This window comes from Neolamprologus brichardi, chromosome 12, assembly GCF_056152115.1.
Source record: "Neolamprologus brichardi isolate AB-2024 chromosome 12, ASM5615211v1, whole genome shotgun sequence".
NCBI classification, from domain to species: domain Eukaryota; kingdom Metazoa; phylum Chordata; class Actinopteri; order Cichliformes; family Cichlidae; genus Neolamprologus; species Neolamprologus brichardi.
In genome coordinates this window covers 17987021-18012513 of record NC_142115.1, presented here as the reverse complement: position 1 = coordinate 18012513, position 25493 = coordinate 17987021, and the positions used below count along the sequence as shown (strand labels likewise).

The 25493-nt window shown below is 41.0% G+C and overlaps 2 protein-coding genes across 4 annotated transcripts in view; one reads left to right on the top strand and one right to left on the bottom strand.

Annotated features, from left to right (window-relative positions):
- The window catches only part of rasa1a (RAS p21 protein activator (GTPase activating protein) 1a), a 30903-nt gene extending 11773 nt beyond the window's left edge, over nucleotides 1–19130 (top strand). The window contains exons 2-26 of the mRNA XM_006784121.3: nucleotides 2893–3045; nucleotides 5541–5676; nucleotides 6564–6634; nucleotides 8299–8416; nucleotides 8709–8740; nucleotides 8973–9025; nucleotides 9147–9297; nucleotides 9456–9534; nucleotides 9968–10091; nucleotides 10194–10350; nucleotides 10494–10581; nucleotides 11325–11405; nucleotides 11769–11926; nucleotides 13319–13395; nucleotides 13510–13682; nucleotides 13780–13939; nucleotides 14126–14268; nucleotides 14406–14521; nucleotides 14619–14705; nucleotides 14804–14871; nucleotides 14965–15053; nucleotides 15138–15215; nucleotides 15545–15679; nucleotides 15773–15852; nucleotides 17570–19130. Of these exons, the coding sequence (XP_006784184.1) occupies nucleotides 2893–3045; nucleotides 5541–5676; nucleotides 6564–6634; nucleotides 8299–8416; nucleotides 8709–8740; nucleotides 8973–9025; nucleotides 9147–9297; nucleotides 9456–9534; nucleotides 9968–10091; nucleotides 10194–10350; nucleotides 10494–10581; nucleotides 11325–11405; nucleotides 11769–11926; nucleotides 13319–13395; nucleotides 13510–13682; nucleotides 13780–13939; nucleotides 14126–14268; nucleotides 14406–14521; nucleotides 14619–14705; nucleotides 14804–14871; nucleotides 14965–15053; nucleotides 15138–15215; nucleotides 15545–15679; nucleotides 15773–15852; nucleotides 17570–17618 (2656 nt within the window). The 3' untranslated portion in view covers nucleotides 17619–19130. The remainder of the gene's footprint in view (nucleotides 1–2892; nucleotides 3046–5540; nucleotides 5677–6563; nucleotides 6635–8298; nucleotides 8417–8708; nucleotides 8741–8972; nucleotides 9026–9146; nucleotides 9298–9455; nucleotides 9535–9967; nucleotides 10092–10193; nucleotides 10351–10493; nucleotides 10582–11324; nucleotides 11406–11768; nucleotides 11927–13318; nucleotides 13396–13509; nucleotides 13683–13779; nucleotides 13940–14125; nucleotides 14269–14405; nucleotides 14522–14618; nucleotides 14706–14803; nucleotides 14872–14964; nucleotides 15054–15137; nucleotides 15216–15544; nucleotides 15680–15772; nucleotides 15853–17569) is intronic.
- ccnh (cyclin H) lies at nucleotides 16687–22386 on the bottom strand. Of its 3 annotated transcripts, none has more exons than XM_006784122.3 (10): nucleotides 22329–22386; nucleotides 21999–22150; nucleotides 21784–21906; nucleotides 21626–21699; nucleotides 20383–20596; nucleotides 20111–20274; nucleotides 19676–19746; nucleotides 19317–19422; nucleotides 17135–17198; nucleotides 16687–17052 (listed from the first exon to the last, which is right to left on the bottom strand). In XM_006784122.3, the coding sequence occupies exons 1-10, from the start codon at nucleotides 22375–22377 to the stop codon at nucleotides 17026–17028; spliced, it is 1044 nt and encodes a 347-aa protein (XP_006784185.1). In that variant the 5' UTR covers nucleotides 22378–22386; the 3' UTR covers nucleotides 16687–17025. The 3 variants fall into 3 exon arrangements, with proteins under 3 accessions (XP_006784185.1, XP_006784186.1, XP_035760894.1); XM_006784123.3 differs by having other exon boundaries at nucleotides 16703–17052; nucleotides 22221–22385; XM_035905001.2 differs by having other exon boundaries at nucleotides 16703–17052; nucleotides 21999–22146; nucleotides 22221–22385.
- Between the last annotated feature and the right edge of the window lie 3107 nt (nucleotides 22387–25493).

Genomic DNA, 25493 nt, shown 5'->3' with positions numbered 1-25493 from the left:
GCTACTGTGCAATATAATGAAAATAGTAATGTTTTTAACATTAGTCTTCAGCCACACACACACACACACACACACACGGCCATGGAGCTGTAGTTGAAAAAGTAAATTCCTTATCTTGTGCCGAGCTAAACCAAAACGTCATGGTGTTGCTTGATGTTCGTGTTTTGACATGAAAGAGCATTCCTGAAGTTGATAGTAGCACTGTCTCATATCACCATTGCCGTGGCTTATTTATCTCAACACTTCTCCTTTTGTTTAACTATTTGCATCCCATGTCATCATAGAGGACATATAGCTTACACACAGAGCTGCAGGAAACTTCATCCAATAAAATTGTTTTACTAAATGTAGATGCAAAAGAGCTTAAAGTTTCACAAAAAATCAGATACTTTGATTATATTTTATCATGATGTGACATATGATGTTACAGCTCTCTTTTACCACCATTTAGTGCTCCACTATCCACAATTGTCTCTCTGTTATATGGAGTGCAGCTAGCGAGTCTTCAGTGGAGTCATTCGATTACATTTAGATCACACATTTTCTTTTTTGTATTTTGTTTGTTGTTCATGGTGGGATGTAGAGCAGGGCAATATGGCCAAAAATATTTATCACAATATATATTTGAAAATTTGCGATAACGATAGAACTAACAATATAATAGATGCAAGCCAAAATACTTTACAACTCCACAACTTTATTAGTGCAAAAAACCCCCATCAATTTATTTTCATTTAAACAAGCAGCTGTTTTTTATGTGCATTAATGCTAGGTAAAAATTTAACAGTGCAAATGCAAATTCCTTGCTGACAATTTAACCAAAAGGCATTTTCAGTGGAAACTGGCTGACATATCCTGAGCATAACCATGTATAATATCCACAAAAGTTAAAAAGAGGTGTTTTGCAACATGAAACTGCAGTGTGCCAAATAAATAAGTCAAATACGTATTTTTTGGACCATAAGGTGCGCAGAATTATAAGGCGCATTAAGCAACACAATAAGGTAATGTTATGTTGAACATTACCTTAACCAGTTCCACATCACTGAAGTTGCACCATTTTTACAAACCAATTCTGGTTCGTCTGTTTCATTCAATGATCCGCTTTTGCCCTTCTCATTCTCCGTTGCCACCGTGCTTTTTTCGCCATGTACGTATGAAAACAAAGGCACTGCGCATGCGCGTTTTACCCATATTCAATCGTCATATTTCATTTTCTTATCATTGACTAACATTATACTGTTATACCGTGAACAGTATAGTTTGGCCCAGCCCTAATGGGATGGACTTTTGAAATCGCTGCATCAATAACCATTAAGAAAGAATTAAAAAGTACAGCTGCTTGAAATGTCTCAATAAGTGCAATTTCAACAATTTATGGGTTGCTATTTTTAGATCGCAGAGGCTTGTTAAAGGCACAGAGGCTTCACATGGAGTATTTTGAACAAATGAAAAAAAAAAAAAAATGACAATAATTGGAGCAACTTGTTAAGACAGGAAAATACTTCTTGCTTTCCATGTTCACGCATGTTTACAAGTGCTGGCATCAAAAAGGCAGAAATGGCAGCTCATGTTAATGAAACATCAGAATCATTCATTTGTTCTCTGAGATGTCATACTTTGCCACTTCATCTAGTTGGCCACCCTTTGGTGGGCTGGTTCTGGCTCACCGCGTCTTTGTTTGCCACACCCGATTAAAAGAGAGCATTGTGTGTGTGTGTGTGTGTGTGTGTGTGTGTGTGTGTGTGTGTTGGAGGAGTCGTAAACAACTTAAATAACCTCATTCCATAATAAGTGGAGCTTAACTAGCCAGTAGTATGTGGTGGAAAGTTCTTTTTGTCTTGATGTTATTGTTTTCACAGTCATCTGTCTTTGCCTCTCAGTGTTATTTTCCCATATTTCCTCAACCTCTTAAGGGCTCCTTGGCCATTCTCTCTCCAGCTGCTCTCGATTGCCATCTTCAATTCTCGTTATCACCAAAAATCCCCCCCCCAAACCTCCCTCATGGACACACTCCATCTCCTCTTCAGCAACCTTTCTCCAGCTTCCTGCATGATAGCAGAGTTGATGGCATTTTTCTTTACAAATGGAGACCTGTACTTCCCTAAACCAGATGGGAGCCATTAAGGTCTCCTGTGAAAAGAGCTACTGCAGCACCTCATTCATCCTCTCACCTCTGCATGTTTTTCCAGTCACTGCCCTCTGTTCTGAGATGCACCACTGGCCTAAATTTGGAAAAACATGTTAATTTTTTACCCCAGCTGGCAGGGCCCTTTCAAATTCAGCCCCACCTGCTGAAATTTTGACCAATGTCGTTCTTAGGTCTTCTGTTTAATTCAGAAAGCAAGATTTAAATAGAGTTACTAAAAACTGAAAAAGCCAAACATTTGCTTTTATGAACCTAAACCTTGTCTTTTGAACTAATGGACATACAGTGCTAAAGTTTTAGTTTAATCTCTAGATTCAGTAGAGATTGTAAAGCCTTGATTAAACTTTGTTCATCTGTGAGTCTGTTAGGTTCTGCTCAGGTTGGAATAACATAAATTTCATCATCAGATAAGTTCGCAGGATGGTCAATGTGGACTGGTTTTTGTGACTGTGAAAACTTATATGCAGAGAAATATCACCACAGTATGTCACTATGCATGAAGCCAAATGGACTTCAAAGAAGTATAGCAGGAATAAATACTCGGCCGTTGAGTTTGTGGCCGTCTGTGGCCGTCTGTGGGTTTATTGTTTTTATATGGCTTTTTTTTTTTAAGTTGTAGTTAAATATAGCTTGACTTGTCAACATATTGTTTCATGGTTATAACTTGAGAAATTCTGCGTATAAACACTTTATGCTACATGTTTCTCCTTGTGGCAATTTCCTTACTGTTTGTTTTCTCTCAGGTGGTACCATGGCAAGCTAGACCGAACCATTGCAGAGGAGCGCCTGCGCCAGGCCCGAAATCCTGGCAGCTACCTCATCAGGGAGAGCGACCGCCGGCCCGGTTCCTTTGTCCTGTCTTTCCTCAGTATGACCAATGTGGTCAACCACTTCAGGTATGATTTTTATACACCGTTCAAACAGAATATAACTCTCTGACTGCTCACAGAACTCTGGAAAGAGAAGTTAATTTGAACCTACTTAGCCTACAGGTGTTTCTATAATTTACAGATAAATCAGAGTGGTTCAGGCCTGAGGTTTAAATATAATAGGACTCTAATTGATGTCTTATTTGTGTTTACCCTAATAGCCATGTAGACTTTGAATGGCTGTCTAGCATGGTGTTGCTAACATCTGAGACCAGAGAGAAATGTATGGTTGGAATAGTTAGAGTAGCATGGTGCAACATGAAGTGTTTCATTTTTTTTTCTATGGCATCTCACAATAAGCAGGATCCAGGTTGTAGGAAGTCGCCCTCGGGTAAGATAAAATCTCTGAAGTACTAAAGTTATTTATTACCTGTTAACCAAAAGGGCAGGAAGCTAGAGACTACAACAGACGGGCAAGTTCAGCGATTAGCCCTTATTTCAACACTGTTAAGGTTTAAGAAAGTAGATTCTGGGGTAGGTCAGCTTTTTTGTCTCACAGATTCAAAGACCATACAGAGCTTAAAAACAGTGTTTTGTCATGGCAGCTTGTACACTTAATGTTTGCTGCGACAGATGACGCTGTGTGTGTTTGCGTGTAAGGTGGACAAGATGGTTTTTTTTTAATGCAATGTGTGTGGGCGGACTTGATGCAGAAGAAAAATGACACCACACTTGTTTAACAACAGTACCCTGGAGCATTTTACAACCTTACAGTCAATAAAAAAGACGAGAAGAAGATAAGACATTACAGTCTGTCCTTTCCTTCGGTGGTTATGCTATGTTAATATTAACTCTGCAGCTCACCAAGATTCAGGGCAAACATCATCTAATTAAGTGAAAACGACATGATCTCCTGTGGACATATTGCCATGATGTCATCAGTGATGGGAGAAAGGAGCTGCTCTGTATATGATTTATTTGTGGTATTTTAGTGAGTTAGTGTTTGTTAGAGATTTGTGGTTCCGTAACTGGTTGCAGTTCAGAATCCATCCATCCATCCATCTTCATCCGCTTTATCCGGGGCCGGGTCGCGGGGGCAGCAGCCTAAGCAAAGAGGCCCAGACCTCCCTCTCCCCAGCCACCTCCTCCAGCTCATCCGGGGGAACACCAAGGCGTTCCCAGGCCAGCCGAGAGATATAAAGTTCAGAATCCGCTTGTTAAGTGATGACGGTCCAACCCTGCTTCCAGGTCCAAGCTCCTGCTGTGTTCATTAAGGCTGTTGTCTTAACTTGTAATCTTAACTAAATTCTTTATATATTTTGTTATTTAATATAAACAATCCCCTCAAAATAATCTGTGATCATCGTAGGCCTCTCTGCCTTTTTATTAGCGCTAATCATGTGCATCATGCCTTTAAGCTCAGCTTTAAAACCTTACATACAGCGTATGGACTTACGGTTTGTCAGACACCACATATTTGAATGCTTCAGATAAGAATCTCTCTGAAGCTAACTAAGATTTCAAAAGGACATGAAGCTTAGGATCAAGAATTTTTCATGGTGAGTAATCCAAACCATGCAGGAGAATATGCGTGACTAACCTTGAGCTGTGAATGGATCATCTCCAGTATTCTCTGGTTGTTTGGTCAATTTTCAGCATCGTTTCCTGCCTTTTGATTGCATTTGTCATGTCTTCCACCCTCACATGAACTTTTTTAGAAGGGAAAGTTGATATCAGGGTGTTTATTGTTACCATAACCATAGATCTGTAGCTAGCCATCAAGTAGCACACCATTATATGCCAGTTAACCAAATTCCAATAATCCTACAAACACTGCCGCTGTTTGGTTTCTGTTTTAATTTATGTCTGAAGTGAGAGCAGAGCTGCACATTTTAGTTTTTAGAAATCCATCAAGCTAGTTGACTTTCCGCTAACTTGTTTTGTTTTGTTTTTTTCCATTGGTGCCTGGATGCTAAACTTTAGTGTAACACCTCGAAGGGCACCCACACAGATCAATATAATTGAGATGAAACAATTTGGGCTGTTTTTAACTCTCAGCGATGCCACTGTATTTGAGTTCAGGAACCGAAGAAAAGTTTGACCTGCTAATAATGTCAGCAGATAGCAGTAATCGTACCCGTACACTGCAGTGATTTTCAGGTTTTTAACCTGTGTCACAATTTCCCATTCATATCTAGTAAATGGGTTTGGCACTGCTGCCGAAACAGACTTAATGGATTGTCTTCAAATGCACAGACTGTCAGCACTGATGTTTCATTGTGTCGATATGAGCTTACCTTTGCACATATGCATGTGATGAAGCAATTTATATCATCAGCTGTGTTTACACCAGAGCTGGATGGTGTGTCATAGGAACAGTGATGGAAGTAATCGATACAGATAATTCAACTGTCAAATAAATGAGAGTTGAACTCTTTTCGATTGTCTTTACTGCCCAGGGGTTTACCTGTACTTAAAGCTAACCACGGCACCTTCTTTATTGTTATGTTTTCTATTAACAGGATAATCGCCATGTGTGGGGACTATTACATTGGTGGGCGGCGATTCTCGTCCTTATCAGACCTGATTGGTTACTACAGCTATGTGTCTTGCCTTCTAAAAGGAGAGAAACTGCTATCACCAGTGGCCCCTCCAGAGGTGAGTGACTCCATGGCTGAAGGTATACAGTGTAGTCTTGTCTTGTAGTGTTCCTCTGTAATTTTATTTGACCCCCGATTTGTTTTGTCACACCGTCCCCAATGTTTCTCAACTCAAAGTAGGCCAAGGTTGTGCTATATTAAAAATGAACTCCTCGTCAGTTTTAAAAAAACTCAACATAACGTGAGAAGTTTCTCGTGTGCTTTTTTTTTTTGTGCTGATATAAATGAACTATGACTTTCAGATGGCATATCATTAATGATTTCCTTTTAAAAACTGAAATTGTGATGGTTGGATAGCTGTGTTTAATGTAGCGAATAAAATGTGTGACTGGCAGCTTGTTGAATTAACGGTCTCCTATGCTGTTTTGGAAATAAGTAGAAACGAACTTTCCCCAGGGCTCTATCAAAACTTCAGACCCTTTTTATATATACTTAACAGTGTGCAAAACGGGACAAGAGTAAAGTGTGCATAATGAAACCTAATCTCCTGAAATGTCCCTTAAGAGTTCTGATCTGATAAAATGTGTGAGGGTTGAAAGATGAGTGGAAATGTGCACCTTTTGAGATAACTCGAAGTCAGCCTTCACTCCTTTATTATTTCTTTCTTTTTTTTTTTACGCCACTTGTTCATTGCAAGAGGAAGTATTTTACGGTCTTCCTTTTCCTTTTTTTTTCTTTTGCCTTCTGGCAGATTTCAGAACTGTTTAAGGCAAAGCCTGGGCTAATGTTAATTATGCTTTTTAAGGTAGTGGGATTTACCCCTGGGAGCTGTAGTAGAATACTTGATTTTCAAAAATAATTGGAGGATTTTACATGAATATAATTCTGAAAGGTCAGGGCTAAAAATGAGGCTTTTATTCTTTTTTTTTATTCCTGTTTCCACAGCCTGTAGAAGACAGGAGAAGAGTCAGGGCCATACTTCCATACACCAAAGTGCCAGATACTGATGAGATCAGGTAAGTGTCATGTGTGCACAAAATCTGCTTTTCTTGTCTTGTAGGGTAAATTCCTCGTGTCCCAACCATCACTTTCCTAAAAGTATTTTTTTGGAATGTGAACCATAATCTTTTAGTTGCACACGAGCCACAGTGACATCCTAGACCTAAAAAATACCTATTCTTAGCACAAAGAACAGCCTAGTCTTCTTTCATTTTTGTGGCATGACACAGCAGGCTGGAAAGCACATTATCTGACTTGTGACTGAAAAACGGTCTTGTCCCTGTCATTAAGCTGCAGTAGGCACACTTACTGATGATCCCAGCTATTCCCGATTTCCTAAATCTGATAAACAACTGTCTGAAGTCAACCTCAACGCTGAGCGTGCCAGTGAGCCACAGGCTTAACTGAGCACACAGGCATGCAACATTTACTTCAGATTAGGGGTAGGCGACGTGGTTCAAAATTTTATCATGACAATTCAAGAATATTTCCAGTATCGAATTTATAAAATAGTTAACAAAATGTTATTGATGCATTGTGGGCGATCGTGGCTCAAGAGTTGGGAGTTCGCCTTGTAATCGGAAGGTTGCCGGTTCGAGCCCCGGCTTGGACAGTCTCGGTCGTTGTGTCCTTGGACACTTCACTTCACCCGTTGCCTACTGGTGGTGGTCAGAGGGCCCGGTGGCGCCAGTGTCCGGCAGCCTCGCCTCTGTCAGTGCGCCCCAGGGTGGCTGTGGCTACAATGTAGCCACAGCCACCCTGTGTGTGAATGTGTGTGTGAATGGGTGGATGACTGGATATGTAAAGCGCTTTGGGGTCCTTAGGGACTAGTAAAGCGCTATATAAATACAGGCCATTTACCATGCGGGCAGCAGTTTAAAAAGTAAGTATATGGAGGGCATTTTTTTGCAACAAGTTGCTGTTGCTGATCACACACTTCCTAATTTTAAGTGTGACATGAGGCGCCACCAGCCGCAGCATTCAACTCTAACAGTAGTGACACAGCAAAAGTCAGATTTAAGCACAAAAGTAGCGTATTAAACATTTTAGTTTAACATTACCTAAAGTACCTTAACCTGGTAAGACCTGAACTCTTTCATGGCATGCTTTTTTAATTTCTCTTTGCTATTTGGAATGACTGGGACCTGATGAATGTAAAAACAAGTAATTTTTTTGTTTTGTTTCTGAGGAAAAAGAGGTCCACATAAGAGGACATTTATTTTAAATTTCAATAGAACAGTGGCTGTGTTCTTATAAGTGGATATCAGGCCCTTGTAGAGCAAAATTTAGTATTTTGGTCTGATGATGCTCGGTGGAGTCTAAATCGTCATTGGAGCCTGATACAAGGCTCTTGCTTCAGACATGCCCGGACTTGTCTCGTTGGGTGTACTGTGAATACATGACGTTGCTATAGCAATGATATTAAGATATGACATTTTTATATTGTGTAAAAAAATTATGCTGGTATTATCATGAACAAAATGATATGGCACAGCGCTACTTCAGATTCTAGTAACGCTTTATTTCCACACTAAATTATTATTGTCTGTATATGTGTTCACTTTACTGATCCCAACTTCACATTAAATCACAGTTGAGATGATAGTTCCCTTACAGAGCGACAATGGGATACAGATAGTGTTGGATAAAGTCTTTCTTACTTGACTTGATCTATTTGCAGCTTCCTTAAAGGGGACATGTTTATTGTTCACAATGAACTGGAAGATGGCTGGATGTGGGTGAGCAATGTTCGCACAGAGGAGCAGGGACTCATTGTGGAGGATTTGGTGGAGGAGGTGGTAAGTACGGCCCGACATTGAGAAGCTCATATCACCTTATTTTTCAAAAGATCTTTATCAAACAATAAAAGTAAATTCGGTGGGAAAAAAACCAAACAAAATTAATAGTGGCATCTGCACAGTAGTGTGCATTAAAAACAAGCACTGCACTAGCGCTGTGAGGTGACTGCAATATAGGACACTAAAGTAGGCAAAAGCATAGCACCCACAGTTGGGATGGGATATATGAATACACAAAATAATTGCATGACATTGTAAAAACTACAAACATTTCTTTTGTGATCATTTTCAGGGCCGTGAGGAGGATCCACATGAGGGAAAAGTGTAAGCTCCATGGCACTGAACTGACTTACTGTCTGACATCTGTTCTCTTCCATAAAAATCTGTCCTGTCTGTTACAATAATTTATCACACATAATTGTATTACTGTATTTTATTATTGCAGAAAATGCATCCATACGCCTAGTTTGCTTTGTCTTTTAGACATGTGATCACTACTGAGCATTCGGTTGATTTCGTTAATTCAGTCTGTTTTCCTTCTGTTGCTCTCCTACAGCTGGTATCACGGAAAGATCACCAAGCAAGAGGCCTACAACCTTCTGATGACAGGTACACTTTCACTCAGCACTGCAGACTTTACAGTTTCTTTTTGTCCCAAATATGTTGTGAACATTATCTAAACGTCTCTTTTTCCTTCACTCTGCTTCTTTTGCACCTTTTAATTTCATAGTTGGTCAAGTGTGCGGTTTTCTAGTCCGGCCTTCAGACAACACACCTGGCGACTACTCCCTCTTTTTTCGCACCAATGAAAACATCCAAAGGTTTAAGATCTCCCCCACACCTAACAATCAATACGTGATGGGGGGGAGGTACTATAACAGGTATGTCTGCCAGTGTGGCTGCCTTCAGTGTGGCGATGCAACACAGTTATATAAAGAAAGTTGCAGTATAACTGTAGCATTTCTTTAATGCAGCATCAGCACATATTAAGGATGCCGACGTAGTTACTGATGAGCTGAGTGTCTTTTCTCTCTGGCAGTGTTGATGACATCATCGACCATTACAAGAAAGAACAGATTGTTGAGGGTTACAACTTAAAAGAAGCTGTTTCAGTGCAGGTAAGCACAGTTATATGCTAACGTCATATAGTGAACCTCACTGTATTTTTGACTTAGCAAAATGACATTCGACAGTGTGTTTTGTTTTTTGTGTGTGTGTCTCTGAAGATATCAGGGTTTAGCATTTGTGCCACCTTGGAAAGGCAGTGTACAAAAATTTTTTTCTGAGATGTCATTTTGTTGATATTTGAGGTGAAGTTTTAGAGCTTAAATGAATGCAAGGTGGAGGACTTAACCTTAAATATGGTAAAGTACTACATTTTAATATGATTGGACTCTCAGTGAACAGTAAATGTAATTTTTAATAAAAATCATCCACACTTCTCTTAATCAATAGACATAACAGACAGAGAAAAGCGATGTAAGCTGGTCGTTTGAATGATGTCATTTTACCTCTGTCCTTATACGGTGTTTGTTTTTGTATTTACTGTAGCACCAGGAACAGGTTCTGACTGACGTAGTGGACGGGAGAGAAATTTATAACACTATCAGACGGAAAACAAAAGATGCTTTTTACAAAAACATTGTCAAAAAAGGCTACCTCCTGATCAATAAAGGTTTGTGTAACGTTGGCTCGTTTTGTCTGGGCTTTTATTATCTTGTAATATCGTGAGTAACTATTATCTCATTCAGAGTCTAAACTTAGATTTCTCCCACAGGCAAAGGCAAACGGTGGAAGAACCTTTACTTTATCCTGGAGGGTAATGACGCACAGCTCATCTATTTTGAAAACGAGAAAAGAGCCACGAAACCCAAAGGGCTGATCGACTTAAGCGTGTGCTCCGTCTACGGCGTGCACGACAGTCTGTTTGGCAGGTCGGGCTTTGAAATCTAATCAGTGGTTTCATTTTTTACACTTTGAAATCTCAATGCTTAATGATAGCAGTTGTGTAGACATTGTATAGATGGAAATTATTTTTAATCTTTAAAGCATGTTGTCTTCTGCTTTACTTTTTCAGGCCAAACTGTTTCCAGATTGTTGTCCAGCACTTTAGCGAGGAACAGTACATATTCTACTTTGCAGGAGAGGCTACAGAGCAGGCACAGGTAAACGGAGAGTCAGCACTTTACTGTCACAGAAAATGGTCAAACAAGGCAGAAACACATACACATTCTTATAAATATTTTTATACCAATACATTTATTTTTTTGAGAGCTGAAGGGTGCTTCTCTAAAAGAAAAAGGATTTCAACATCGTTATCTACTTTCGTAGAACTCAACCGACTGGTATTCTTTCCATTTGTCTTCTGCTAGATCAGAGTGCAAATTTATTCCATTATTTATTTTATCTTTCATGTATCATTGTCTAAAGTGGAAGTTAGAATGCTGGGAAGAGAAAAGTAGGAAGGAAGGAAAGAGTTCACGAACATACTGCATCGTTTATCAAAACCCTTGAATTAGAGGTGAAACACCACTTTAATCACGCCTCAGTTCTTTGATTTAAAATCTTTCTGCAATGTCATAAAAATGCTCGAAAATGAAAGACTTATTGCTGTAGCTTCAGTTTGACCTGATGGTGGCAGTGTTGTTTCACTGTAGGATTACACATTTACACTGTAGCGCCGGTGGAACAGGTTTACTTTAGGACAGCAGTTTTCTCTTGTTTTATATTGTAATATATTCATTATAGTATATTTTGTCTTAGATAAGTTTGGGACCACAAAGCATTTTCAGTTTCCAGATGCATGTGGCCACCAGTTAGAAATTTTAATGAGACTTTCATTTTATTCCTTTTCGTGGAATAAATGAGTACACACAGTGTACATTTTCTTATTTCCTTTTTTCTGCAGGATTGGATGAAATGCCTTCAAACCTTCTGTAATAACCTAAGGAAAACCACTCAGCCCACCTCCAACAAGAGGCTTAGACAGGTTTGTATAGCAGCACCCAGTGTGTGGTCATGATGGCAAAGCAACACAGCAGAAGATTAAATCCAGTGAATAAAGAGGCAGCTCTCATTCAGGTGTATGAGCAAGAGAGGGCTGCAATTGTGACATCAACATTTTAAAGTTTAAAATGTATCAAAACATAATAATATTGTGAAAGATTAAACACTGATTATTAAAATGGCTTGTATATTAATTCTTCTGTGATGAGGCAGTTGTTATAATTTTTTGATTAAAGATTAATTCAGTAGTTTGACGAGGTTCTCCTCAAATGTCATGGCATATCAGGAAATCTAATTATTGCAACCCATCAGTGCATATGTTTTCATCTTTATTGCTGTCTTTCAGGTGAGCAGCCTGGTGCTGTACGTGGAGGAGGCGCACAAGTTGCCAGCGAAGTATTTCACCAACCCCTACTGTAACATCTACCTGAACAGTGTCCAGGTTGCTAAGACGCACCCACGGGAGGGGCAGAACCCCGTCTTCACTGAGGAATTCATCTTTGAGTAAGTTTGTTGTACTTGTTTATTTCTCTCCTTTGGCTTTTGCTGTTATGTTTCTCCCTTCATGTTTTATCCTCCTAATGTTTCCAGCTATTTTTATTGCTTAGAATCACTTCATGGCATACTAGCATCATGCTATATAGCCAGTGTAGTGCCAATGTTTACCACTGTTTGAGAGAGCACAGATAAGACTGAGGTTGATGTTGTTGAAAGTCTGCAAAGTGAATCTGCCCCAGGACCATGTAGGAGTGGCATAGTTAACAGGAAAGTACGGTGATTACCTTTATGGCCGTACACATTAACATTGTCACTGAATAAACAAGCTGCACCGATGGCATTGAACATCGTTTTTTTGTTGTTGTTGTTTTTACACTTTTGTAATTTGGATATTAGCTCATGCGACTGACATCCCTCTCACTCGCAGAGTACATGTCATGCTTCAGTTCATCTCATTGTTGCTTAAGCAGCTTCCAGCCTGATTTAGCAACTTTTCATGTCACTATAGCGACAAAGAGTCTTGGACTGTGGCCAGTGCCGCTGTTTGAGCAGGGTTCTTGCTCTCCTGCCAAAGGTGCACATCTTTTTGTGTCTGCTCTGTTCAGTGAGTGGCAGAGATGAGCTGAACCCTTGAGTCAGTGGTGTACATACATGCAGTGTTTTTCATCTGGTTTGTTAATGCAGGCAGAGGCCTTACACTCTGGAAAACACACACACACACCTTTTTGTTTGAATTATTTGACATGTAAATGTAGCTGAAATTACAACTCAGCTTTTGTCCTTAAGTTGTATGTTTGGTGGACCCTTTAATAAAATGCTTTTTCTTGTTTCTCACGGGCTGCACATGCAATGAACTAGAAAAGTGTAACATGCAAAAAATACACATCTAACATCTGTGATGTTTATCTGAATAGATACTTGAAGACATATCTCTCATCTGTATGGCATTGTAGTTGCTATTATTGCTCTTTCGATTCTTCTGAGCTCTCAGTCTGCAGTAATGTAAATGACCTGGCATTTATATAAATACAAGAGCACGCAAAGGAGGAACACAGCCTGAAACCAAGTGAACGATTTGTTCACAGACTACAATTTCTTTCTCATTTTTTTTAGTATTATATTCCATGTAAATGTGGTTATTGTTTTACAATTGGAGCTGAAATGCTGTGCATGTGATGTTAGTGAAGTTGAAGTGTTTGCTACATAGCAATCCAAAACATTAATGTGGCAACATAACAAGATACACAAACAGATTAAAGCATATTCACATTTATATGTACATATGTTAACAGATGACTTTGAAAACAATGCACTTGAATACCGGTACTGTACATTTGAAATGAGCAGTGTGTGTGGTTCCTGGTTTAGAGAATGATATGTTTATCTCTGTTGTTTCAGTGACTTGTCCAGTGAAATTAACAGATTTGAAATCAGCTTGAGCAACAAAACGAAAAAGAGTAAAGAAAATGACATCTGTAAGTAACTGCTTCAAGTTTTAAAACAGATTCAAATCTGCATTTACTTTATTTACGTTATCTACCCTTTTCTCTCCGTGTTCATCGATGCCTCAATGTCTCTTCCCTTCTCAGTGTTCATGCGCTGCCAGCTAAACCGGCTGCAAAAAGGCCAGATGATTGACGAGTGGTTCCCTCTCAGCTCCTACGTTCCTCTGAAGGGCATTGAGCCGGGCTCCTTACGCGTACGTGCCCGCTACTCCGTGGAGAAGATCATGCCCGAAGAGGAGTACAACGAATTCAAGGAGGTCTGAACCACTGAAAAGTGGCTTTGATTGCAACGTCTATTAACTGTCTACTCGGTTGTTGACTTCATATTATGTCCTTGTTGTGCATCCTTTGCAGATAATCTTGCAGAAGGAGTTTTATGTCGTCTATGCTTTGGCACATGTGTGCGGTCAGGACCGCTCCTTACTGGCAAGTCTCCTCCTGCGGATCTTCAGGCACGAGAAGACTGAAGCCCCACTACTCAGGACACTCAATGACAGAGAGATTAGCATGGAGGGTAGGAGTCACAGCTATTGTGATCCAAAGATAGGAAGGCTTAGGCATCTAAATAAATTGGACTTAAAGAATTATGAAAGAATCATTTCATTGAAAGCTATAAGTGACAATCATGTTGCTTAGTAACCGGGAAGTTGTTGTGTCCACGCATTTTAAAAACCCTTCTCTGCTTATGCATTGCGACCAGATGAGGCCACAACATTGTTCAGAGCAACTACACTGGCCAGCACACTGATGGAGCAGTACATGAAGGCCACAGCAACACCCTTCGTCCACCACGCGCTCAAAGACACCATCCTCAAAATCATGGAGAGCAAACAGTCCTGCGAGGTAAACGCCTGCTAAAAATGTTGCATTAAGTGTTGATACTGTACAATAAGGTGAAATATTTATCTTGTTGAATTTATTTGTCTATTTCCCCTCCAAATCTCGGCCTAAATCTACCTTTTTAAAAAATTGTTTTTAAGTTGAACCCTTCAAAACTGGAAAAGAATGAAGATGTGAATATGAATCTGGGGCATCTCCTCAACATACTGTCTGAGCTGGTGGAGAAGATCTTCATGGCTGCTGAGATCCTTCCACCGTAAGCTCATTTACCCTCACACAGCAGAAAATCAAACCACAAGTCCAAGAAACCCAAAAAAAAAACAATTCAGGTGTCTCTATAATTACTTTTTCAGTACTTTGAGGTACATCTACGGCTGTCTGCAGAAGTCTGTGCAACAGAAGTGGCCCACCAACACCACCATGCGAACGAGAGTTGTAAGGTAGACAAACTGCCAAAAAACACTGATTTTCTTTGAGAGTATAAATGTTTGTTTATTATATTTCAATATCTTATTATGCTTATCGATTCCTTTTCTAGTGGCTTTGTCTTTCTAAGACTGATCTGCCCCGCCATCCTCAATCCCAGAATGTTCAACATCATTTCTGGTGAGCATCTGCTGAAAAGCGCACACACCATATCATCTTTGCTCACTCTGTGACTTGCCACTGTGCATTTGACACTACTGTTCCCTTTTGCAGATCCTCCATCTTCAACAGCAGGCAGGACCCTCACACTGGTGGCGAAGTCTGTCCAGAATCTGGCTAACCTGGTTGAATTTGGTGCTAAGGTATGAATTCTTTCATTCAGCTTTTATAGGAAGGCACGTGTCGAGATTTGTCTGGATTTGACGGTTGTCTCTGCTCGCGAACAGGAACCCTACATGGAGGGTGTAAACCCTTTCATCAAAAACAACAAACACAGGATGATCATGTTTCTGGACGAGTTGGGGGTGAGTCACATTTGTTGCCGAAAGTTCAAAAGATTAGTGGATTTAAATGCTTTTTAGTTTTATAAAGTAAAAGTAAAGTACTATTAAGATATCTTAGCAATTCAGTGTGTAGTTACATCTCTTTACATTGACAAAAGCTCTAAATTGAGTGGGCGGTATGTCATGCTGCTTTTTGACTATTGGTCAAATTAAGAAAGTAGCTTAAATACTACATTGGCCTTAGGGAAATTATAAAAGGATACCTTTTAATGTTTTCTTACATTTTGTAGAGCCAATAACCTTTTCATAAGCTTTGAAAAACTTTAAGAAACTCTTAACTGTGTTTCTAGAATGTGCCTGACCTCCCTGAAGCCACGGAGCACTTTAGGACGGACCTGTCCCGGGACCTGGCCGCGCTGCACGAGATCTGTGCCACACACTCAGACGAGCTCCGGACGCTGAGCAACGAGAGGGGCTCAGGACAGGTTAGAGACCGCTGCCACATTCTCGCACACAGACATCGATTAATGCCGTCCCGTTTCACGAGGCTCATTTATCTCCCCGTTTGATCTCCGCAGCATGTATTGAAAAAGATGCTGGCCATCACAGAGCTCCTCCAGCAGAAGCAGGCTCAGTATGCCATGTCCAACAGCAACAGGTAGTACTGCACTCTTCCTCTCCTCCCATCCTCCCCATCCTTGCGTCAAGTCTCCGAGTGCAGCCCGGTGGAGACATGGCATGCTCTACCCTCATCACCATGGCAACCCATCCACCATTCTCCATCATATCTTCCTCTGATAGTCCCGCCCATCCCACCCACCTGCCATCTTGTCTCGTTCACCACAAGAGAGCTATGCAACAACAGCAGCTGAGTACAACAGGCGACGGCGTACTTTAAAAAATAAATAAAAAACAAACAAAGAACTTGCACCAGTAACTGACAGCTGTATGCACAATGCAAATATTTGTTCCCCTCCTCCATTAACTGTGATTTGGGTACATTTATTCCTTTCATCACTGAGGCCAAATGCTGAGAGGGGCTTTTTGTACCCAGTATGTTTTCAATAGCACAGGTTGCCAAAGTGCCCCCCACCCCTCCCCTCCTACTCAATATGAGGAAACTGACAAGGAGATGCTAGTTTTCCTCAGACCCCTTTACTGGAAACTGGATTACAAGAGATGATGCTTTTTTGTAATTAGTGACTTATTTGAAGGTGGTGACAATATCTGCAAAGTACTGAAACAAGCATCTCTGTATGTCTGTGGTTTGTTTTTGTTTTTCTTTTCTAGATTGGAACAAAGTCTTTCAAAAAAAGAAAAGTATGGTTATTTTATATTAATAAATTCTCTTGCTGGAATCATGAGTATATACATGAGAAGAGCTGCATTTTTCCCAATAATTGTATCAGCTATTTTTTGATTATCTGGTTGAGTCTTTTTTTTTTTTTTTTTCTTGGAAACTTCAAGACACATAATCAGAGAAACCAAGTAAAACAAAAGTGTTTACAGCAGTAAAAAGAAAAAAAAATTGGGATAGTACAGACTGTATCAGACATGCATGCACTCATTAAACTGTTTTTGTAAAGTAGATTACGGAGTGGGTTTTTCTTTTGGTCTCCTGATTTGAAGGAGGAGAAATGTGTGCACATGGTGTCATGTGACATAGAAATATGTAGAAAACTCTTTATTAAAAAAGCAGAAGAGAGAGCAAACAAACAGCTGACTGCAATTATGACACGAACACTTGAATTTATGTCACATCCCTTTACAGTAAAACACTGGAATTAATGTGTATATATAATAACTTTAAACTCTGCTCAGTTGCACAAGTCTAGATGAGGTCTTCATCAGTCCATTCCTGAAATAAAAGTCTAGATTTAGAAAGAATTGTTTAAAAAAAACAAAAACGTTAAACTGAGAATAATGTTGGCCTGCCTCACCTCTTCTACCAACCGTGGTTCTTTTGCTACATGGCCATCTTCTTCATATCCTCTCTTTCGTTTGCTGCGATGGGGAAAAAAAATAAAATTTTAGCATGTAGGTGTAAAACTAGTTTTGCAAACACTTCTGCAAATCGCAAGTGTTGTTTTGCGAGAAATAACCGTCCCACATCTTTGCTGTTAACTGTAACTTGTCAACTCTGTCGTCGACTCATTTCGGTAGTGTGAGACCTCTAGTGTGTAGTGCCCCTCCATAATCACTCTTAGTTGCATTTTGTGTTTCTCTTCATTATTTTAGTTTCTATGACTTCATTTAGACTCTCTTCACGCCATGTTTGCAAGCTGCACACGACTGCCAAGGCCATCTGTCTGGAACATTTTGATGCACAGCAAACATAAAGTCCCTTTCACAAACGTGTTCGCTTTATCTTACAGGACAGAGTGCACCATCATGTCACTCGCTGCCGCCATCCAGGTAATGTGAGTTTTCATACGATTTTTCACCTGAGAATCAAAAGTGTGGCGGTCGGGCCGCACAGCCAGCCAAAGCGAGGCCTCATCATCCCGTGAGGTGTAGAACCGAAGACTGGAGCGAGTTTGTACTTTCCAAGCATGTGGCCTAGATTCCTGGCGGTATAAATGCAATACGGCTGTTCTCCATGGGAAACTTCTGAATGCTGTCCTTCCAAAGCCCTTCTCGAAATGCTTCAAACGATGACGCCGTGTTTAAAGATGGGCAAAAAGCCTCGAAAAGATTTCTGTGAAGATCTGAGAGACTTTACTGCAGACTTTTTTTTTTTTTTTTAATCCTTGCTATTCCTGCCACTCCCTCAAAAATAAAATAAAAAACAAAAAAAATCTGAGCAGTTACAGTTGGTAACTGACATAGAACCAGACAAATAGGGGGTTTGGTAGGGAGGCTACCTGATGGGCCAACTTCTGTCTCGTGATGACACAGGAGAAAGGAAATCCAAAGCATTGAAGTAGCGTTTTTTTTTTTCTGCCATCATCAGGGAATTCAAACATAGCACCTCTTGCCAAGACAACACGAGCCTTAACGCCCTTTCTACTCACTGTCCTCTCACCCACGTCGCCTGATTTTTACGATAAGCTCTTCCTTTAAACCATTGACGACTTCCAGTCTGTGTGTGAACTTCGACGCAGCAACGGGAGTCGCTTGTTACTTCTTTTTTTGGCTGTTTTTTAAATATGCTGCTTTGTTTATTGATGTTATATACTTAGGCTTGTATAGAGGAACTGTGTTTGTGTACGATTACAGCTGAAAGGTAGTCATAGGAGTTTGTAGGAGATACCTGTAACCCATCCTGTGCATGTGTAATCCTGATGGATCCCGTTATTGTGTGTGGGCCTACATATATGCTGCTCTAACGACTTTCACCGGAACTCCCCTTTATGCCTTTTTGGATGTTTTAAAAAAACAAAAAAAAAACCACACAAAAAAAACCTTTCACGCGTTGCATTCTCTCTCTCTCGCGCTTTCCCTCCACCAACAGGTGGCGTTTCAGTTCATAGATCCACCCGGAGAAGTCATGCCACGCACAGATTTACCAACTTCAACGTCATAACGGTTGGCCCCGTGTGCCTCGTCGTGATTCGAGCAGCTGCAAAAGTCTGAATCTGTGCCTGTCATAGCGCAAACGTTTACCACAGTTTACTGTAGTTGCACTTAAGATACCACGGACCTCACCGAGTGTTAGCAGACATCTGGCGACAGATAAGTGACACAATGTCTCCTAACATCGCCCAGAAAAACAAAAACAAACAAAACTCCTCATCAGCTATACCAATATCAGCTGTGCTACATGGTATAGATGATGTAGGCAGAAATGTGGCGTGCTGTTGTACTTTCTGTATTTCATACAGCTGATGATAATGATGTGTAATCCTTTTTATTTTTCTACCTGATTACTGAACCTTGAACCTTTTGCATCTTAGATACGACAACCTGGCTAAAATAAAACAATATATACCTGGACTTAGTCGCTTGTTTGTGTGTGCCAGAGTACTACGTGACAGTAAAGGTGTTATTTTTCTTTCTACATACATATGTACACATTTATCAGCTTTATATATTCTGATTTTAATATCACAATGTTTAACTGTTGGAAAGTATCACAAAACAAAAACAAAAAAACCAAGGGAGTTAATGTCGTCTCCTTACTTGCTTGAACTGGCAAATTCGGCATGAATCCTCTCCAGCCTCTGTTTGGAAATATTCACCTCCTGTAGTTTAGGAGGCTCATATTTCTTCAGGAGGGTTTTCATTCCTGAAAAAACAGAAAGCAGCAAGTTTGAAAGCGCATTCTTTGCCAAGGCCAATGCCCTGTTTTGTAGCTCTAAGGCACATGAGTTGGATTGGCATTTAAAATGTATTCAGTTCTTCCTTTACTTGTGCAATTCAGCACAAGTTTCTGTATCTTGCAGTCAATTGGACAGAATGCAAGAAAAAGCCTCAGGAGAAGCTAAAACAGCTCAATATCACCATCTTGTGGTGTCAACTTGAAGGTGCGGTTTACTCACGTCTCATGGAGTCGTACATCTTTGAGAGCGTCTCCTTCTCCTCTTTCAGTCCTAAGCACTGGGTCAGGTAACTGGGCATGAGAAATAATACATAGAAGGGATCGGTCTTGATTAACATACAGAGAGACAAACTTCTTCAGAGAAATTACATTTTTTTAAGGTTTTTTTTGTTCCTGATTCAAATTTTGCTTTTGTAATGTATTTGCTGTACATAGAAATTAACTAAGCCAGCCAGTAATCACTCTGGACTTTATGATGTAATCTTAAATTCTAAACATTATCTAACATTTAATTTTTTTTCTTTTTTCCCTTTTTTGTTTTAAACCACGAGGAAGATTCGATTCATAATTAACAGACATAATGTTTCAAATCCGTGTTTGAAATTCAAACTGACCACTGTCGCCTGGTTATTGATTTAAGAACTTTGTGTACTACCTCTCCATGTTAAGACCGGCTCTCGAGGCGCTGTTCAGAATAGCTGTCAGAGCGATCTGGGAGGGAGAAAAAAGTAGTCCTGCATCTGTCATAGCTGCCTGTGTCAGAAAGTCATCAGCAGTCTTCCTCAGTGACTCTGGGCTTTCCAGTGTAGGGTACCGGGTCTGGAAAAAGCGACAAGTTCAAATGAAAACTTAAGTAAGCGAGATTAGGGCAGTAGTAGTTTCCGTCTTCGTGTTTATAGTGTGAAGCAGTCATAGGAGCACACCCACCTTGAGGTCGATGAGCAGACCTTCCATGGGTCTGTAGGGGTTGTGGACCACCAAATGAAAGTTGAGCTGCTGGATTAGCAGTAGCTCATACTCCAGGATCTGCTCCAGAACCCTTTCTTGTCCTGCTGGGGTCTCCTGTACAAGATTGCCCACAAACTGGGTGCAGGACACATTGAATTCATCTACTTTGCAGGCCAGGTATGTACACGTCAGCCTAAAACAAGTAACAGGTTGCTTAGAACAAGGCTGAAAAAAAATTATATAATTAACTCATTATTCAACACAACATGAAGGTTAAGTGGTTTAAGTGTTAGTTAAATAAATCATTTTTATACACAGCAAATCATTCAGTGACCCTCCCCCTGTGCCCTATGGATGCTGCACTTTATCTTGGGAGGAAACATTCCCGTTAGGAGGAAAGTGTCATAGCAGGAAGTAGGAGATCACTGAGAACAACTTACTTAAGATCGAAGAAAAACAAAAACGATTTATTATGAGGTCAGGTAAAATTATGATGTCAAAGAAAAAGAAACGGTGTGTTTAGAGAATCTGCACTTAGTCTAGACAACTTGATAATGTGACTGTGGGTGACGATCACATGGGTCACCCCTGTTAACACTGAGCACAGATTACAAAACACCTGAGATGCTTTGCTGCCACATACTCTTACGCGTTTCTCATCCTGACATCTGCCCACATCATCTCTCTCCACTGAAGATCAACTTTGACTCTTGAATTGAGGCTTTCAACACACCTGACATCACATTAATTCACGATAAGAGACCACCAAACTGAGTTACACTACAACCGTCGCATCGCTTTGATCGTTTTAATAAAACAGTTCAAAGTTTGCCTGTGAGTTTAACAAACTGTGAATTTCTAAAACACACCAAGAGATGTATGCTTCTGTGTACAATCTACACTGTAAGGATGTCACCTCGTAGCCACAAACCCCTCTGAAACCCTACAACATAACCTCTCTGCAAAGCTACGCATCGTATTGAGTCAGCATGCAACTTCTGTAATTGGCCTGCTCAGCACCGTCGAGTCTTTTTTACTACTGTCGACTACTTTTTTCACCTCGGTGTTTGAATTTATTAAAGTCAATATAAGGACTCACATATGTCAACAAATTCTTAGAGGGAAACTGCCAAACCTATCAGAAACTTTCCTCAACAGACACTTCCTTTAATGTGTCACCTCAGTGCTGTTCGTTTTCCTTTCACCGACCAGCAGTACTTACATGATAATCCTGGGGTGGTACTCCATGACGGAGTTGCTCAGGTAGAATCTCCTGAAGTACATGAGGGCTGTACCCTGCAAAACGAGGGAAAGGCACGTGGTTCACAGATGTCCTCGAGGTCACATGGCTCTGTTCAAAGAAACCACATACATACATACCACCACAGACTTTGGCATTGTGGGCTTAAAAGCATTGCAGAATTCCAGCAGCCTCCTCTCATAGTGCCGAAATAGGACGTCTTCCTCATGACGCTGCAAGAACACGGACTCACTCACCCCGGGCTTGTTCAAAGAGGAGGGAGTGAAGGTAACTGTCAAACAGACGTTCGTGGACTACATCTTTGGTTCAAATATGCCTAATGACATTAGCTTACCTTCCCACTTTCTAGGGCCTTGTTGCGGAATTTCTGATTAGCCTTGTTCCTCATATGCTCGATTTCATCTTCACTTTTAAAAATCCAGTATTTCTTCTGGGAGCTGTTGTGAAACATGTCGCCTGCTGTGGAGAACACCGCAACAAAACTGCCTGATAAAAAAAGAGAGTCAACGTTAGCCTGCCGTCCAAACTTTGATAAATCTGAAATAAAATAACTTACAGTTGTTGAGCGTAATTAAAGGTCAGTCCATCCGCGACACCGATGCTGTGCGAAAATAAATTTCTACAAATGAGCGCGTTTAATGCCTCAAGACAGTTCAAAACTAACGTCTTAACAAGCGGACTCCAGCAATAACAAATCCCACGCGCGTCGCCATTGGATTACGTCGACCTCGTCGGTTATTGATGACGCACGCAAACACACATACACATATACGCACACAATCTAAGTCATATTTAGGGACGTTTTTGGTAGTATTAGACGGGAATGCCACTTGAAACGCGCTGAATGGCTTCAATTTATGTCTAATTGAGGTAGTTTCGGTCCCCAGAGGCAACAGCGTCCCCAATGAACGGGTGTGTCAGCTGATATAAGTCCCCAATTTTGACAGAAGTAAACACACACACGCACTCACACACACAAGCAAACATTGAAAAGCCCCCCCCCCCCAAAAAAAAAAACAACAAAAAAAAAACAAAAAACAAAAAACAGGAGGTTGGAAAGAAAATGAAGCGCCATGAAGACGTTTCACCTCTCACTCAAGAGACTTCTGCAGATGATATCCCACCTTTGCAGGGTCACGTGTGATAGGCCGGTTAGAAATAGCTGCCACTTTTGACAGTCTGCAGCATTGAAAGAGGTGTCTGACCTTATGTGTCCTCTACACTCGGGTTAGCACACGCTAAATAACCCAGAATAAATAAGCATGTAAACCTTGAATAAAGGCCCGCATTAACAGCAGCTCCCTCCCCTTCTTCTTTAAATGAGCCAGGACAACATAAAGTTCACACTGCTAAAGCTGGTTTGTGACTATATGTTATTTAAAATCAAGGATTTTGATTATTTTTTAGTGGGGGGTGGGGGGAAAAATGCGCAACAGAAACGAAATCACACGGTATGTTTAGACAGAGCCACTCAACCCCCCACCCGTGTTTCCGCACGCCCTCATTTGCATAAACATGAGTAATTTATGAATAATAAATGCCCTTGCATTCAGCGGGAGCCGTTAATTTGCATATCACCACAGCTACAGTTTTATTTCCTTAGTGCGGCGTTATCATGAAGCCCTTCGAGCCTGCATAAAACCAGGCTCAAAGAAATGACGCTTTAACAGGTATGTGCGCACTCGGGACTATTTTATATAATCTTAACCTTTTTCTCTACAGGCGCTTTCCGTGTGAACGCTCGCGTCTGAGCTCTGTCTGTGATAGGCTTGTGCACAAGGCTACGGCGGGCTTCTACACTAGCCATCGCTCGGTCTTGCCCTGTAAATTGCATAAACATGAAGTGCCGATGCATTATTGATGAGACCATTGCAACGTTTACTGTATGTGCGCATATGTGTACGTGCGCGGGACTGACTGTGCATGCACGCTTGTGTTGTCAGCCTAACACCTCTCCCTCTGCTATTTCGCATAATTCTGCAGTGTGATGACTTATTTTTGTCTTTCTGTGTTGTGTTGGACTATCTTGAAGGTTTTTGTTTGTTTGTTGTTGTTGTTGTTTTTACATTTCTGCTGTTTCATTTGTCATTTATATATGTATGTGTAGGGTTTTTTTTTCTGTTTTGAGACTTCATCACTTCATCCTGTGCCTTCACTATTTACAAAAGAAATGCTGGCTTGATGGTGAGGCAGCAAGTGAAATCTGCCTCCCCGTGAGTGTGTATGTTCATGTGATTGGTGATTTGAAGGGAGAGACACCACAGTTTTAGGTCAGGTGTGTGTGTGTGTGTGTCCCTGTGAGTAACGGTTGCTCCTATGCAATCTGACAGGCAGTGTTTTATGGGAAATCAAACTTGGGTGATTTTGTTGCATTGCCAGATCAACTGAATGATCTTTGAGCCTCCCTGATCGAGTTAGACTCATCCTCCCAGAGTCGAGCCCACACTCCTGCCTGTTATATTTCAGCCGCATATGAAAACCTTTTCAGGCGTGCTGAAATGATTGCTATTCACGGACACAAAGTCAGCTAAAATTCAGCCGCCGATGCCGTGTGAACCATCACCTCGCCTGTACGCAGCTTTGTAAACTATTCATGGCGGTGATAATGCTGAGGAGGGAGGCGAGGAGAAGCTGGAGGAAGATAATCCCCACCCCGTGGCCCACCTTCCTCATCTCATCTATGAAGTTACTTTCTACCACGAGAGGAAATAATCTGGATATAACCTTGACAATGATGCAGATGATTTACCAGAATGAGCCTGCCTAATCCATTTTTTGCCCGCCCTTGCCCTGATATTCCTCGTGTTTGCTGCAGCTTTCAATCCATTTCAGCTTCACACGCCAACAATTAAATCCCGATTCTGACTCGTCGCATGTGCATATTAATTTTCTACTCTCCATCCTGCAGCATCCAGCGACACCCCCACCCCACCCCATCCAAATTGGTACCCAGGTTGCTATGGCAACCATAAGTGGCAGTGCTGATGTCAGAAACTCCTCCAAGGACAGTCATGCAGGCATTGGGTCAGGTGATATGCAACGCTGCTGGGCATCCAGGAACAAAATGGCGGCCACTCCCCCCCCTCCACCTCAGTTTTCTTTTCTTTTTCTTCTTTTTTTATTAACCACATGTGAGACTCTCTCTTTGAGCTTAAATAAAAGCGAGGAGTGCACCTGTGCTCCCCCCCCCCCCCCCCCCCCCCCTCTCTTTTTTTTGTTTTGAAATGTGTGATATGGATGATGTGGGATATTCTCTGTGTGATTGGTGTGAGCGAAAGGCATCACAGAGCTGAGCTGTCTGAGCCCCTCAGAGATCGGCTGCCTGTCTGAAGAATTTAGAAATCTGTCTGGCTATTTAAGCGCATTCACATCTGTGTGTCCCTTTGTGTTTGAATGTGTCCGTACACTGGTTTTCTCAGGTTGGCATTAAGCAGTCAAAGGTTTTCTCCCCCCCCTCCCCCTCCCCTTCAGACACTCAGCGCTCCCCCACTGCCTCTTTCTCTTCTCTGTCTCTAATTGAGCTTTGTGTCTACCTCCATCTCCATTCAAATCCAGCCTCATTTGCATACTGCCGCTGCGTGCTGGACAGCTCCCCAGCTGTACTGTACAGAACTAAATGAGGAACACAGACCCACTTTGCGTGACGTGAATACTAAGCAGGCGCGATAGTCATTTTCCTGTTTCCTGAAAATACAGCTACCTGAGAGATCAGGGGTAAATAGGAAGGAGTGCGGTCGTATCAAATCAGTTGCATTCAGAGACAGACGGGCATTACCAGACTGGGAAGGGGATGCTGATATAAAGGCAGAATTAATTAAGAAAGGCACTG

Bases quoted from the DNA above. Each gene is read 5' to 3' on its own strand.
- ccnh (XM_006784122.3), bottom strand. From the start codon at position 22,377: ATGGCGACGCGCGTGGGATTTGTTATTGCTGGAGTCCGCTTGTTAAGA. The intron at 21,907-21,998 runs GTAAGCTAATGT...TCTTTGAACAAG, and splicing joins AGGCCCTAGAAAGTGGGAAG to CCCGGGGTGAGTGAGTCCGT. The intron at 20,597-21,625 runs GTAAGTACTGCT...TACTTGTTTTAG, and splicing joins TACCACCCCAGGATTATCAT to GCTGACGTGTACATACCTGG.